This window comes from Zootoca vivipara, chromosome 8 (assembly GCF_965207765.1).
Source record: "Zootoca vivipara chromosome 8, rZooViv2.hap1.1, whole genome shotgun sequence".
NCBI classification, from domain to species: domain Eukaryota; kingdom Metazoa; phylum Chordata; class Lepidosauria; order Squamata; family Lacertidae; genus Zootoca; species Zootoca vivipara.
In genome coordinates, this window is record NC_142591.1 from 50,948,208 (window position 1) to 50,964,855 (window position 16,648).

The 16,648-nt window shown below is 41.1% G+C and overlaps 1 protein-coding gene across 2 annotated transcripts; it reads right to left on the reverse strand.

The window, feature by feature from the left end:
• Positions 1–683: 683 nt before the first annotated feature.
• Positions 684–14,508, reverse strand: LOC148684850 (DGAT1/2-independent enzyme synthesizing storage lipids-like). Of its 2 annotated transcripts, XM_088675514.1 has the most exons (6): positions 14,350–14,508; positions 7,057–7,427; positions 5,727–5,891; positions 1,964–2,154; positions 1,532–1,592; positions 684–1,080 (listed from the first exon to the last, which is right to left on the reverse strand). In XM_088675514.1, exons 2-6 carry the CDS (start codon positions 7,208–7,210, stop codon positions 1,058–1,060), a joined length of 594 nt encoding a protein of 197 aa, XP_088531640.1. In that variant the 5' UTR covers positions 7,211–7,427; positions 14,350–14,508; the 3' UTR covers positions 684–1,057. The 2 variants fall into 2 exon arrangements, 1 of the variants encoding a protein (XP_088531640.1); XR_015951498.1 differs by lacking the exons at positions 684–1,080; positions 1,532–1,592; positions 1,964–2,154; positions 5,727–5,891; positions 7,057–7,427 and adding an exon at positions 6,837–6,996.
• Positions 14,509–16,648: the final 2,140 nt, after the last annotated feature.

Genomic DNA, 16,648 nt, shown 5'->3' on the forward strand with positions numbered 1-16,648 from the left:
ACGACAGAGGACAAGATGGTTGGACAGTGTTCTCGAAGCTACGAACATGAGTTTGACCAAACTACGGGAGGCAGTGCAAGACAGGAGTGCCTGGCGTGCTATGGTCCATGGGGTCACGAAGAGTCGGACACGACTAAACAACTAAACAACAAAGCATGGAGTCCCATTCACTTGCAGAGTTGCAATAAGTCAGAAAAACAATAGAAGATCTTCAGTAATAGTTTTACTGAGGGTTAAGAGCCTACAGTGCTTACTGGGTCCCCCTCTGGGGGAGGGGGCTTGGAGGGACCCTCTGGGCCAGATTCTGGGGCACATGGTGGGGAGAAGTCCTATTGCATGAAGAGATCTTTGTGCAGCACTACATAAAAGGCATAGATTTTTCGTGGACTCAACAAGTTACGGAGAGGGAAAGCTGAGTTTTGAAGATAATGCACAAAAGTCTATATGATGAACCCTATCTCTGGTTGTATAGAATGAGGAAGCCAGTAGGCATAATACAATTTATAGAACTGAAAGAGAGAAACCAACAGGGGAAAAAATATTCTGCTATTATATTTCCAAGTGTAGAGTTAACTTACTTTTTCAGCCAGTTCTGCAGCTGTTATATTTGGATCATATGGGATGGGTTCTCCAATAAATGTCCTCAGTTTCACTGGAAATGGTCCATACATGGGAAGGTAGAGAAGTCGTGTTTTCTCATACAGTGGTACCTCGGTTTATGAACACAATTGGTTCCGGAAGTCTGTTCATAAACTGAAGCGTTCATAAACTGAAGCGAACTTTCCCATTGAAAGTAATGGAAAGTGGATTAATCCGTTCCAGACGGGTCCGTGAAGTACTTAAACTGAAGTGTTCATAAACTGAAACATGGGTGTAATTGGTTCCGGAAGTCTGTTCATAAACTGAAGCGTTCATAAACTGAAGCAAACTTTCCCATTAAAAGTAATGGAAAGTGAATTAATCCGTTCCAGATGGGTCCGCGGCGTTCATAAACCGAAAATTCATAAACCGAGGTGTTCATAAACCGAGGTTCCACTGTATAACCATCTTGTCAACCCTATGTATGAAAGGGGAAAGAGTCTGAAAGAGAACGACCCCATACAAAATTTGAAATTAGTTGGCATTCTGAGTTTTTAGCAATCCCAATCAATCCATCCCAGAGGGGAAAGAGTTTAATAGTATGAGTTCTTTGGAAAAGAAAAAGCAGCATATTCTGTCAGTTCTTCTCTGCTCCTTATAAATCAAGGTCATGAGTTGTACAATAGACTGCAGAATATGGTTTTTTCCTGCTCAGTTCCCCTCCATGTTGGGGTTTCTACCACTTATATAGACTATCGCTATCTTTTAAATCTAATAAAAAAACTAAGCAAATGCATGTTCACTCAGTCCTGAGACAGGGAGCACAGCTTTTGCAGATCAGTGTAGACTGAATAAACTCTACTAGAAGGTAGTAAAAAGATATTCTGTTTTTTTAAAGTTGTGTATTGTTAATATGTTTATTGCCTGAAAGCAGATCAACCAAGGTACTCACTTGTCTTTCCAACGTTCCTGTATGCTTCACAAACGTTTTGTGTAAATATAGGGATGATGGGCTAAAAGAATAAAATCAAAAATCAAAAGGAAGCTGATAACTGGAGCATTACTTCACCTCAACCGCCCCACCTTTATTTTGGTTAAGGACTAGGAATAATGCTCCGCACCTGGCATTACAATGACAAGCCAGACGTAATTGACTTCAAATTGCACATGCAGATTTTCAAGAATTGAAGAGGGGGGAAAGCTATTTTTCTTTTTAAATGTAATTGAGCTCAATAGCTTTAAAAACCCGGGTGAGAAATACTTGGAACTCCAGATATCATTTGACCCCCAAACATCTGCCATTTTCAACCATTTAGGATACTAGATCAAGAATGTCAGGACATTATGACTTATCTAGGATAATTGTGAAGGCAATGCAAATCACCACTTTTGCCTCCAAAGCTATCCGAGCGAAACCTGTGCGTTTACCCCACATTAAGCTGTAGTCATTACTAAAGTTTGCTTCTCTACCTCCACCAGGTGAAATGCCCAATAAATGGCCTTTCTTCAAAATTTCCACACAATCAGCTTTACTGAAATCTTTCAAACCGACTGTATCAAAAAGTATCTTCAGCCCTGAAAAAATAAGACCAAAATAGAAAAAAATCATTTTATATAACTCTTATTTAGGAAATATTGTTGACGCTATACAGGTGTCATTATTCCAAAGATATTGCACTATTACGGATCACAAGCATAGTTCTCTGCCAATCCTTTTCAAGTAGGATTTCATGGAAGTGTTGAGGTGGCCACCTTTTTAGACATGTGTTCCACAAGTCAAGTCTGTAGTAAAACAGAATGACATTCAAGTTTGCATTATGATAAAAATACAGACCACAGTGCCTTGCTGCATGCACAGAAAGACAGATACATACGCGCACACATGGCACTGATGAGCCCATGCTGGTTGAATCCTACCTACACCAACATAAATCCATCTTTTCATGCACACATAAGTGGGTGGAGATTATATGCTGTGTTTATTCACCCAATGGAATGCCCCCCAAACAGAATAGCACTTTCTGAATAGCACTTTCTCTGTGTCTCCTTAAAAAGTTTAGCTACTAAAAGGGAATAGTCAGTAGAAGGGACTGCATGATAATAAACAATAACCCCTGGTCCATTAGGAATATGTTCCATGCCAATAACTTCATAACCTGGAAATAATACAAAATGCAACAAATGAATATCACTTTGTTGAAAAATAAATGAAATATTGCAATCTTTTATTGGAAGAAAACAGTGTGGTTCAGAACACTGAAATTTAAGATCAGCTAAAAGGCTCTCCTATATGTTGCAGCGTTCTGGATGCTAGGTTGTCATCCACACGGATCAAGACTTTCTCTGTTATGATCCCAGAATAAATGGTATTTCTCCTCTGCTGGAATATTCCTCCCTTGCTTACTTTTGGGTGCAGATGGAAACATTTTTGCCTAGTCTTTGAGTAAACTAAAACTGTGACACTGCTTTAATCTCCTTTAAGCATTTATATGAGTTATAATACTCATATATTCAGACCATTCTCTGAGTCACTCTGAGTGGGTGGAGATTATATGCTGCGTTTATTCACCCAATGCAATGCCCCCCAAACAGAGCACTCTGTGTTACTGGGCCTCTTTGGGCTCTGTCCTTCCTTCCTTCTTTAAATGATCTTTCTGTTTCCTGGTGTGGCTGCTGTGTGAATGCAGAGGAAGAGGATGTGGGGGGAGTGGCAGCGGGGGGCCATGAACACTACAGCAAGGGTGCCACATGTGTTTGACTGCAGTGTCACATGGGGGCATAAGAGCTGTGTGTGGGAGTGCTTGATTGGCCATGTGTTCGGGTGGGGCCATGTTTTCTGGTATCTTTGTACCTGAAGAAATCATCAAGTTAGAGACCCTATTTCTTACACCTTGTACTCTTCTGGCATTAAAGTCAGCAGCAATTATATGCAGTTATAGCACATCAATCAGATGTCACAATATCTAGATGGCCCCATTTTTTAGATCCCTGAGGAAGACTGTAGACAGTTGTACAACTAAACACGAAATTTCTGCATGGAAGCACAGGAAATGCCTTGTGATTACTAGAGGAAAAAAAAGTACTCGCATAGCTATTTTGAGGTCAGATAAGGTATTCCTGTAATATAAAAATGTAAAAATTGTGAAATTCTGTTTGACACTTTTCTCCGTAACCGCTTGACCGATCATCCTGAAATTTTGACACAACGATCCAGGCCACTCCTAGAGCGTTGTTGGGGGCAAAAATCCCTCAAATCGCACACCTGCCCAGGTGCAGACCTGCTTTTCCACCAAGTCAAACAGCGCCCTCAAGTGGCGTAGTACCCTCCTCCACCCCCTCCCTTCCTGAGAAATCTAAGCCACACCCACAAACCAAATGACATCATCATCAACCAAGCAACTGAAATACACCAAGGCAGCCATTTTATCTAGGCCTTTGTTTTAGGCCCCTGACAGGCTGTCAGGCCTCTACTAGGCCCGGGGAGGGGGATAACCCACAGCAACACACTTGGGGGCACGGCAAGGGGTTTTACTTTACCATTTAGCACCACTACCCCCCCAAAAAAACCCACCAAAGAACCAACATTGCCAAGTGGAGGTCGGGGCCTGCCTGGGGGGCGGGTTGCCACAGACCGCAGCACCGCCTTTGATTTATGTAGGCCCCTACACTGCAAGGGGTTTTTACTTTACAATTTAGCACCACTACCCCCAAAAAATCCACAAGACAAAAATAAATATGACTTATTTTATGGGTATGTCTTATTTTAGGAGAAACAACGGATTGTAAGCCTCTGTGTCTTTTTTAAATTATTTTAAAAAAACAACCATTCACTTTCTCTCCCCAGTTTAAGTCCTCAGATATTTGCAGTGCACACCCCCTACCCTATTTACAATTCCTTACCTTCCCCTTGCCACTTCCTGGGTTTTTTTATGGAACTGAACAACTCGAGGCCCGGCCCAGGTAGATAAGATAATGTGTCCCTGTTTTTAACCCTTTTGTTACTTTTCTCATTTTACTGATTGTGAATATGCTGACCGAGGCCCACTTTGGATTCGGAGGCCCGCACCAAGTGGCCCATATGATCCCCCTCCTTCTGTCTGGGCCTGTCTGTTGCTACAGGGCTGTGGGGCTTCGCTATTTGACCCCCCCTCCCCGGGTTGGGATTCTTTAAGTAGTTCTCTGGGTCCCAGGGCACATCATCACCCCCGATCCTTAATCTAAACATATAGAAATGTTCACGATGCGTGCACAGGAGCCAATGTATGGAGATACAGGGGGGAGGGGACAACAGAGGGCTCAGACAAAAGTAAATATTGGGAAATGGAACCCAGAAACTGACAGCCCCTTCTCCAAGGATGGGGGCCAATGTAGGAAGATACCAGGGGTAGGGGCCAACACTCCCCAGGAACAACAAAGGGTTCAGACAAAAGTGCATGCTGGGAAATAGAACCCAGAACCTAACAATTCCTTTTCGAAGGGTGGAGGCCAAGGTATGGAGATACAGGGGGGAGGGGCCAACACTCCCCAGGGACAACAGAGGGAAGGGTATCCTACGGAAACACAGGGATGAGCCGGGGTGGAGGGAGGAGGGGCAGGATACGTCATGGATCGTGACTGGGGGGGGATCACATGAAAGAACCACAGCAACGCGTGGCCGGATCAGCTAGTATTTAATAAAAATAACATTTTCTCTACAATACTGAATCCTCAGTCTTGCTTAAGGTGTGTTTTCTGTTGTGAACCACCCTGGGAACTTTGGATGAAGGAAGCTATACAAATTTAATAATTAAGGAATGATTTGGAAATAATGGTAGTTACAGGTAGGTAGCTGTGTTGGTTTGACATAGTCAAAAACGAAAGCTCATACCAATGGCAAACATAGTTGGTCTCTAAGGTACTGCTGGAAGGATTTTTTTTATTTTGTTTGGAAATAATGGTTCATGCTGCATTCATTCTGTAAAGACTTGGTGAGAAAGAACCATCCTCTCTACCAACTTACTATTTCACCTCTTGCTGATATTTTTTTTGCCTGTTCTTTTTCACCTGTTTGCCTGATAACATGGTTTTATATTTTATAGCATTGTTTTATGTCATATTTCACATATTTTTTTGTAAAAAAAAAGCATGATTTAAATTTAATAATTTACCTGGTAGCTGATATATGGCATGATCAATTACTGAATAGCACTGTCTCTGTGTCTCCTTAAAAAGTTTAGCCACTAAAAAGGAATAGTCAATAGCAGTGACTGTGTGATAATAAACAATAACCCCTGGTCCTTTAGGGAGATGTTCCATGCCAATGACTTCATAATCTGGAAATGATACAAAATGCAACAAATAAATATTACTTTGTTGAAAAATAAATGAAATATTGCAATCTTTTATTGGAAGAAAACAGTGTGGTTCAGAACACTGAAATTTAAGATCAGCTAAAAAGCTCTCCTATACGTTGCAGCATTCTGGATGCTAGGTTGTCATCCACACAGATCAAGACTTTCTCTGTTATGATCCCAGAATAAATGGTATTTCTCCTCTGCTGGAATATTCCTCCCTTGCTTACTTTAGGGTGCAGATGGAAACATTTTTGCCTAGTCTTTGAGTAAACTAAAACTGTGACACTGTTTTAATCTCCTTTAAGCATTTGTATGAGTTAGAATACTCATATCTTCAGACCATTCTCCGAGTCAATTTATGCAAAGTGAGAAAACAGTTTCCCAGACAGATGCAACTTTGACCATGTCATAAGCAACCACAGGGTTTCATCCTTATCACCCAAACTTGGTTTCAGTAATGAATTTCTGATTTATGCTTCAACATCTAAAGCAACATCACACTCTGGGAAGCAATGAGAAGATAAGAAGGATCCTGTTGATCAAGCCAAAACTCTCTGTATCCTATCATCCTGTTTCCCGCAGTGTCCATGGTTTGCTTATGTTTCAGAGTTACTTAGTGGTTACCATGCTCAGGAAAATTGCACCCTCAAGGTCTCACTGCACGATGACATACTCATTATATTCGCTACACATTTAAACCCAACCCCGTTCTCTTGCCACAATCCATGAAACTATTTTTAAAGAGCTTTGCTAATTATAGCTCTGTGAGGTGTAAACAACATTCTCCAGGTTTCTTTTGGAGAGGAGGCATACTTTAAATGTGATTAAATATGTGGTGTTTATGCAGCCACCAGCTGACCCTTTCTTCTGGAATGTATCTTAATTTCATACCTCATAAAATGTTTTGTTGTTATTTTTGATTGGTTATTAGCTACATAAATTTCCATGCCTTCGTTTTGATCCTTATCGAGCCAACCCCAACTTGTAGCTGTTGTGACTCTGAAGTGGGTTTAGAGGTCCATTCCTGATGCACTGTAGCAACTATTGTTCCAGTGCTTCAAGTCTGAAATTCTGATGCTCAGTCCTAAGAAAGTATAGTAGCTGATAAGACTGAATGATTGGAATGAAAGAAACCTTTACTCACCAAACCATATCTTTCCAACGATATAAGCACCTAGAGCAATAAGTTTCCTTGGTTTCTCCCAAAATTTGTTATCACTTTTTTGCTGGTTATTCATCTTCTTGTAAATATGCAGCAGAAATGAGAAAGGCCAGAGAAACAAAATAAAAGCTACCATTGGTGAATAAAGTAAAATCAGAAGCTTAAGTAACCACAAAGGGTGAACCACTGAGGTCAGATATTCTTCCAAATAAGGAAAACTGATCCAGTTTTCCAGAATTTGAGAAAACTAGCTCATGGTTTCCTGATCTGAAGCACCTTGTGTATGCCAATGAAGGAAATATATGAAGTGAAAATTTCCTCAGTTGTTATGGTATTTTTTTTCAACTGTTTACCTGGAAAACAGAAAATGCAGTACATTAGTTTGAACTGTCATCCCAGAAGCATTCATAATTACATGAAATCTCATGCGATTTGTTGGTATTAAAGGGTTAAGTTACACTAATCGCTCTGAACACTGAGCAGCTGAGCTTAATTAAACATCCGGGAATGTAAGACAGCCTGTATAAATAGTTAGTTCCTTGCGTGTGCTATTTCTCTCAGTAGCGTTTTCTCTTAGTTTTGATTGCTGTGTGTAGGAGTCATGCCTCAAGTTTGTGCACTGAGGCACAGTTTTGTTTAAGTTTTTACTTGGCCAGAGATGAAGGATGTCTGCCTTATCTCCTGGCTACGTTTTTGTAAATAAAGCCTTTTGAGTTTGCAACATGCTCCAGAGTCCCTGCATTTACAACTCTTGCTGACTAATCCTTACTCTTTGCTGTTTGCGCAAATAAAGCTCTGCAGAAAAGAAAGATTTACGTCCGGAAGCATGGTTGGACCGGTAACTTTGTTTACTTAAACACAAGCTAATTAAAGCTTATGGACACGATTTAACTCTGGCAGTTGCTGGTCTTCGTTAACAACTGGACTTTGCTCTTACTCTGTCGACTTTGCTTCAGCAAGGACTTTATAAGTCAAAACGCTCTCTGGGCTCAGAGAGTGGTGACTTGTTGTAGCAACTGTAGAGTCTTGGTTTTTTCCTGTGTCTTTCTGCCCCCAAAGTAAAAACTATCTTTGCTACACAGTTCTTTCCTATACTGGGCCTAACTGCTCGACTTTCCGTGCTGCACACACAACACCGAACAAAAGGGAGGGTGGGGAAAACAGTGAGCTGATGGGTGGCAACATTTTGGGATTCACTACAAAGTGCCTCTTTCTGGGGATGTGAGGTGGAATAGCAGCTCTGCTGCCATATAAGAACAGATGCCGATGGCCAAACCCTGTTATCACTGCCTCTAGAACTTCTTTCCAGTTGGGTTATTGGGGTTCATGCCACAATACTCAGCCATCACATTTTTGTCTACAACTTACTAAGTCATCTTAAAATCCATTAGCTTTACATAGTCGAATTGTATATTTTTTTATTCTACTCTACGTTCACTACATCTTTCAACTTAATAGTATGAGAAAATAGACAAGGTTGATGGGGGGGGGTTGTGCCTATAATAGCTGTGTGATAGGGATAAATCAATACCTGAAAAAGCCATAAGTGCTCCAGTTCCTCACCCCTGAGAGCCACAAAAAACTAAATTTCACTGCTATGGTTTGTCTCAGTTCAGTCGCACCTTGGTTTTCAAACAGCTTAGTTCTCAGATGATCTGTGAAGCCATTACGCGGCTTCCAATTGTCGGCAGGAGCTTTGGTTTTCAAATGTTTTGGAAGTCGAATGGACATGGTACAACTGTAAACCTTACTGCTTCACCTGAGATTTAAGTGCCTCAGATTTTACCAGATCCTTTCAGACTTCCTGTTTCCTGCCGAGCGAAATGGCTGCCTCCCATGAGATTGGACCCCCAGTAGTGCCAGAAATTCAGGACTAATATGGGAGTAATTATTCCTGCCGACCTCTCCAGGTTAAGAGAGGCCTGTCTCACCCACAGAATCCATTATCTGCCCCCCCCCACAACAAGATACCAAGCCTTGGCACGGAAACTGGGCACTTTCTAGAGGCATTCTTTCAAGCAGGAACACCTGTTTCTTAAACATTAATGAGATTTGGCCAAAAACAGGTGTATTCTGGACTGATGGAGATAAGGGAAACAATCTGTGGAATTGCACAGTTGCTGGTGTCTAAGTTTGGACTTCAAAGAGATTCTCATCATGGTGCTTGGATTTACGGAGGTGATCAGTACGTTTTTTTCTTTTATATCTACATTTTCTTTTATATGTCTCATTAAGAAAGACCTAACAAAAATTTAAACGGACTACAGATGGACTTCTATTTGCAATTGATTATTCAGCTGCATAGTTTTAATCAGACTTGACAAAGATAAATGAGCGGAACAAGATGGCACTTGATAGTTGTGACGCAGGATGGAAAAAGCGGATTCCTCCCTTTTTCGTGGGAGTGAGAAACATCTTTTGGCTGATTCTACAACGATCAGCAATGGCCAGAGGATTGGAGAAGATCAGTCTACATCCCAATTCCAAAGAAGGGCAGTGCCAAAGAATACTCCAACTACCGCACAATTGCGCTCATTTCACACGCTAGCAAGGTTATGCTTAAAATTCTGCTTATACTTCTGCTTATACTTCTGCTTCATTGACTATGCAAAAGCCTTTGACTGTGTCGACCACAGCAAACTATGGCAAGTTCTTAAAGAAATGGGAGTGCCTGATCACCTCATCTGTCTCCTGAGAAATCTCTATGTGGGACAAGAAGCTACAGTTAGAACTGGATATGGAACAACTGAGTGGTTCAAAATTGGGAAAGGAGTACGACAAGGTTGTATATTGTCTCCCTGCTTATTTAACTTATATGCAGAATTCATCATGCGAAAGGCTGGACTAGATGAATCCCAAGCCGGAATTAAGATTGCCGGAAGAAATATCAACAACCTCAGATATGCAGATGACACAACCTTGATGGCAGAAAGCGAAGAGGAATTAAAGAACCTTTTAATGAGGGTGAAAGAGGAGAGCGCAAAATATGGTCTGAAGCTCAACATCAAAAAAACCAAGATCATGGCCACTGGTCCCATCACCTCCTGGCAAATAGAAGGGGAAGAAATGGAGGCAGTGAGAGATTTTACTTTCTTGGGCTCCTTGATCACTGCAGATGGTGACAGCAGTCACGAAATTAAAAGACGCCTGCTTCTTGGGAGAAAAGCAATGACAAACCTAGACAGCATCTTAAAAAGCAGAGACATCACCTTGCCGACAAAGGTTCGTATAGTTAAAGCTATGGTTTTCCCAGTAGTGATGTATGGAAGTGAGAGCTGGACCATAAAGAAGGCTGATCGCCGAAGAATTGATGCTTTTGAATTATGGTGCTGGAGGAGACTCTTGAGAGTCCCATGGACTGCTAGAAGATCAAACCTATCCATTCTTAAGGAAATCAGCCCTGAGTGCTCCCTGGAAGGACAGATCGTGAAGCTGAGGCTCCAATACTTTGGCCACCTCATGAGAAGAGAAGAATCCTTGGAAAAGCCCCTGATGTTGTGAAAGATTGAGGGCACTAGGAGAAGGGGACGACAGAGGACGAGATTGTTGGACAGTGTTCTCGAAGCTACGAACATGAGTTTGACCAAACTGCGGGAGGCAGTGCAAGACAGGAGTGCCTGGCATGCTATGGTCCGTAGGGTCACGAAGAGTCGGACACGACTAAACGACTAAACAACAACAACAACGATCTGAGACAATATTCCACAACATACAGTGCATCTGTTTGCAGGTTTTTTTTCTTTTTGGGTGAGAGAGAAGGCAAAACGGGTGTCTTGCAACTCCCCTCCCCGGAGGGGAGGCTTGCGTGGTCCCTGGAAAAGCTGATCAATGGCCAAATGATTTATATCTGTGGAATATATTCCATTTTAATTGCTACATATATTTGCAAACAGTATGCTTAACAACTCAACAACTTGGGAATTTACTGCATCATAAAACTTCAAATGGCAGGCTTGGACAACAGCCTGGACTGGAAGATAAGATGAAAAAATTCCTTCCAGTAGCACCTTAGAGACCAACTATGTTTGTTATTGGTATGAGTTTACGTGTGCATGCACACTTCTTCAGATACACTGAAACAGAAGTCACCAGACCCTTATATATGGTGGGAGGGTAGGGAGGGGAATTACTCAGAAGGGTGGGTGGGAATGGGTGATTGGCTGATAGGTGTGGTCAACCTGTTGACGACTGTTAATGACTGCAATTGGTCTTACAGGAAAAAGCAAGGGGTGAGATGGCTAAAAATAGCTTTATCATGTATAATGAGATAAGAATCCAATGTCTTTTTTTAATAATACTTTTTATTGAGTTTTACATAGAGAAAAAGAAAAGGAAAAGAAATACAAAAGGAAAAAAAGAAAAACAGGAAAAAATTGAAAAGGATATAAAAAAGATATAAAAATACAAAATGCAAAAAAGACAATGTATATCCCCTCTTACTTCTTCTAACATCTTCACTTCCCCTTCTTACAATCCTTGTTTATAATTTACTCTTACCATTTCTAAATCTCATCTAGACATCATAAAATTGCATCTTATATCTCATTTTGCAGCCTTGTTCTTGAATCATTCTTATTCATTACATATAGGAATATGAAGGAATGATACGAAAAAAAAGAAAGAACCCATATTAAAAATAAAAGGGCATAAAACATTATCATATTCTCCCATTTCTAATCCAAATATTTCGGACTTCCTCATTTCCCCTTCTTGAGTTCCTTATCAATTACTAATTATTGCAGTTTCCAAATCTAAAATTACCTTCTTTCTTCCAGTTTATAACTTCTTTTTAATCATTTACCCAAACTTACTTCTCTTTACCTTTATTACCTAATATTCTTTAACCTTTTACCCAAAAATATTCATAATTAATTTCCAAAATCTTCTTCCCTTTCTTGCCACCCTAAAAGCTAGTTCTCCCCCCTTTCCTTGGAATCAGTGTCTCCAGAGATTTCAGCCAGCTCCTTATTGCATTCTGAGTTCAGACCATATTTAATCCACCGATAAAAGTCATCTCAATTCCTCCTCACCCCACTCCTGTTTTGTCGCATTCTAAATTTTGCTCACCCCTTTCTCTCGCCTGCTGTATTCCCAACATTTTATCCTCCATCTCTTTCTCTTTCAGCCCCCCACCTGCTTCCTTTCCCCCCTCTCTCACTGGGGTAGCAACCTGTTTGTTATTCCCCTTTTGGGGGGGCTTTTGAATCAAATCCCTTCCCTGTTCCACCCCTCCCACCGGTGAAACAGTGGTTTCTTCTTCATCCCTTCCCTGTTCCACCCCTCCCACCGGTGAAACAGTGGTTTCTTCCTCTTCTGTCTCAAAAATCAGTTCTTTTGAATCAGCAAACCTCTCTCCTCCTTCAGGATTGCGGTTGTCCTCTGTCATTTCCAGAGTTTTTCCCATAGTCAAATCACAGCATGCATCTTCTTCTAGTCCATCCCCTGGTCTTTCTTCGTCTTCTCCCTCTTCTTCCTCTCTAAATTCATGTGAATCATCTAGTTGAAGATTCTTTTCTGTTAATTCATCAGTCTTTCCATCCATACTTGTTAGAACACCTTTGCGATTACGATTACGAATCTCCTCTGTCATTTCCAAAATTGTTGTCAAAATCAAGTCCCACTGTGTGCTGTTGTTCTCACAGTCCAGAACCTTCTCTTCCTTCCTGTTGATGCTTTCCGCCTCCATACTTGTTGCAAAGCAGGAGGTGGTGTTGTTATTGTCCTTATTTTATATTTCCCAAGTATAAAAAGATTAAGGTCCCATCTGAACTGGATACAACCTCTCTTTCTTTACTTTTTTCTTATTATTCAGTCTCAAATTCAACACTGAGTAGCCTTAAAGGTCTATTTTTAAAACTTCCTCTTTTGCTTGTCTGCAGCTCTCAGTCTCTGTCTCATACAGACAGGCACATTCTTTTCCTTTGTGACGTCATAAAGACGGCTAGCCGGTCCTTCCTTTGACCCAACTCCAAGTTCACAGGGGGGTTTCCCCTTAACAGATCACAGTCTTTTGCAGAGTTCTTAAGCACTTTTTCCTTACTCTGCATCAGGAAAAGGTTTTTTAAAAAAGCAAAATTTCTTAGCTTTCCATGGCTTTACTGCATCGTCCATTACTCAATGGGGGGGGACAGCGCCAAATTTCTTAGTCCAAATTGAAATTTTGACTTACTTAATCCGAATCTGGTCTTTTTAAAGGAAGAATCCGCCGCTTGCAGGATGGAGGCACGGAGCTTCCCTGCATGGAGGTAACTATGGCGCCCAAAATGGCTCCCGCGACTGCCACTCCGCTGACTCTCGGGGCTCTCACGAGCTTACCGGGCAGCTGAGGAGTCACCTTGGGGCTCTGCCGGGATACTTTGCCCCCGGGACGCTCTACCCGGGGTTCTTGTGGGGATCCGCGTGGCCCTCGCGGGATTCCCCCCCCTCCGCGGAGCCAGAAACCTCGGTGACTCCAGTGACTGAGGACTTTGAGAGTTTAAGGTCAGAATGTGAAAAATATGAGAACAAGAAGAGGGCAGAAATATAATTATGTGAGATGAGTTCTTCAGAGGTCCAGAATATGGGAAGTCCATGTTAAATATAATAATTAATAATTTGGATTGTAATTTGGTTTTTGTGTTTGTTTTTGAATTGGATTATGATTTGATTGGTTATTAATTGGATGTTCTTAATGGAATTTTTTTAAAAAATTATTATTATTATTTTGAAAGATCCTTTCCACCCACCCTTGTTAGGAATAGGGAAGCCTGCATCACAGGTATTTGAGGAAGAATGAATTCCAGAGGGGCACTGTTTCAACTACCCCCCCCCCAAAAAAAAATTATCTCACATATATTTGAGTCTGCATGCAATGCTTTCCCACTGTTGGTTTGGACAGTAGTATACTCTTGTCATTACCTACCATCCATATCTATCCCAGCTTCAAATCAACCCTGACTGAAGGAAACGAACATCCTAGCTGTGTTTTAAGTTGACAGTGTGGAGACAGGCTAAGATGTTCATACAACTAGTTTTTACACGCACACAAAACACACACACACACACACACAGAGAGAGAGAGAGAGCATTTCTCTCCTCTCTGCTGACTCCTGCACAGGAAGTGACAAATAACACAACTACTAGGACTTTTGCAGACAAAGCAGGGTCTAGTATGATTTCAAATTGAATGAGAGACTTTGATGAGATTCCTGCATTGAAGAGGGTTGACTAGATCACCCTTGGAATCCCTTCCAGCTCTACACTTTATGATTTTATGAACATATTTTTTTTACTTACATTCCTGGTAAGTCTAAATTGCCTTTGCTTCAGTCACTTCTCTGTGGATGCAGCAGAAGTCCTGTCTGGTGCACTTTTTTGTTGGCCAATTTGAACCTGTATGGAGACACGTCCCTTTCTATGGTGCTTTAAAGAGGCTGTGATGAGTGTGCCATTTGCATGAAGAAACCAAGCATTGTGAAAAAGTCAGAAAGCCTAGGGAAACTGCTGCTAAGTGGTTGTGCCCATTTGTAATTAAAGATTATGAAATCACACCTACAATAGCAGCCTTATCACATAACAATATATTGGGTCGCAGAAAACCAGTTATTGACTAAGGGTTAAAGGTAGGTATTGTGACAAGTGTGTTACCTCTATTTACCTCCCACTATAAAATGTTGATGAGATAAGAACATGATGTAACACATAAACCTTAATAACATGTTACAGGTAGGTAGCCGTGTTGGTCTAACGTAGTCGAAACAAAATTAAATAAAATTCCTTCCATTAGCACCTTAGAAATCAACTAAGCACACGGAAGCTCATACCAATGACAAACTCTAAGGTCTCTAAGGTGCTACTAGAAGAAGAAAAATTCTTAATAACATGTTCTGTTTACAATATTGAATCCTAGTGCTGCGTCAGTAAAAGCTCTTCCATTGGCACCATGCTGCATTTATTTATGCAGCATGAATCGCTTGCTTAGGAGCTCCAGAAATGCCATGTTGACATGCTTTGCTATCAAACGGTCTCTGGCCTTCGGCACATGTTCAATACTGTCAGGTGGAGGTGAAGGATGCAAGCCCAGCATGCATTCGTCAGTTAAGTCAGAGCATACATAATACATTTACTCTGTCATGCAGTGTCTGCAATTCAGTGACAGACTCATTAAAAAACTGAAGTTCATCAGGCAGTTTACAATATTGTATGATGATCATATCTATCTATATCTATATCTACATCTACATCTATATCTATATCTATATCTATCTATCTATATATATATATATATATGTCTATGTCTATATGTCTATATCTATATGTCTATATCTATGGATCAATGCCTTGTCGTGGCGAAGGGGCTTGAATAACTCAGAGAAGCTATGAGCTATGCCATGCAGGGCCACCCAAGATGGACAGGTCACAGTGGAGAGTTTTGACTAAACGTGATCCACCTGGAGAAGGAACTGGCAAGCCACTCCAGTATCCCTGCCAAGAAAACTCCATGGACAAAGACAACAGGCATATAAAAGTTATGACGCTGGAAAACGAGCCCCTCAGGTCGGAAGGCGTCCAACATGCTACTGAAGAAGAGCGGATGACAAGTAAAAGTAGATTCAGAGCTGATGAAGCAGCTGGGCCAAAGCCGAAGGTCGCTCAGTTGCGGATATGCCTGGAAGCGAAAGGAAAGTCCAATGCTGTAAAGAAAAATATTGCATAGGAACCTGGAATGTAAGAACCATTAATGGAGGTAAGCTGGATGCGGTCAAAAATGAGATGACAAGAATAAATATTGACATCCTGGGCATCAGTGAACTAAAATGGAAGGGAATGGGCAAATTCAGTTCGGATGACTATCATATCTACTAGGGTGGGCAAGAATCCCGTAGAAGAAATGGAGTGGCCCTCATAGTCAACAAAAGAGTGGCAAAAGCTGTAATCGGATGCAATCACAAAAATGACAGAATGATCTCGATACGAATCCAAGGCAGACCTTTTAACATCACAGTAATCCAAGTTTATGCACCAACTACCGGTGCTGAAGAAAGTGAAATTGACCAATTCTATGAAGACTTACAACACCTTCTAGAAATGACACCAAAGAAGGATGTTCTTCTCATTACAGGGGATTGGAATGCTAAAGTAGGGAATCAAGAGATAAAAGGAACAACTGGCAAGTTTGGCCTTGGAGTTCAAAATGAAGCAGGGCAAAGGATAATAGAGTTGTGTCAAGAGAACAAGCTGGTCATGACAAACACTCTTTTCCAACAACACAAGAGACGACTCTACACATGAATATCACCAAATGGGCAGCATCGAAATCAGATTGATTATATTCTCTGCAGCCAAAGATGGAGAAGCTCTATACAGTCAGCAAAAACAAGACCTGGAGCTGACTGTAACTCAGATCATCAGCTTCTTATAGCAAAATTCCAGCTTAAACTGAAGAAAGTAGGAAAAACCACTTGGCCAGTAATATACAATCTAAATCAAATCCCTTATGAATACACAGTGGAAGTGAGGAACAGGTTTAAGGATTTAGATTTGGTGGACAGAGTGCCTGAAGAACTATGGATGGAGGATCGTAACATTATACAGG

What these genes read in the sequence shown, in the direction of transcription:
- LOC148684850 (XM_088675514.1), bottom strand. Translation starts at nt 7,210, where the DNA reads ATGGTAGCTTTTATTTTGTTTCTCTGGCCTTTCTCATTTCTGCTGCAT. An exon ending in CGTTGGAAAGATATGGTTTG is followed by an intron (nt 5,892 to 7,056) that starts GTGAGTAAAGGT and finishes TATCATTTCCAG; the next exon opens with ATTATGAAGTCATTGGCATG. An exon ending in CAGGAACGTTGGAAAGACAA is followed by an intron (nt 1,081 to 1,531) that starts GTGAGTACCTTG and finishes GTTCTCTTTCAG; the next exon opens with ACTCTTTCCCCTTTCATACA.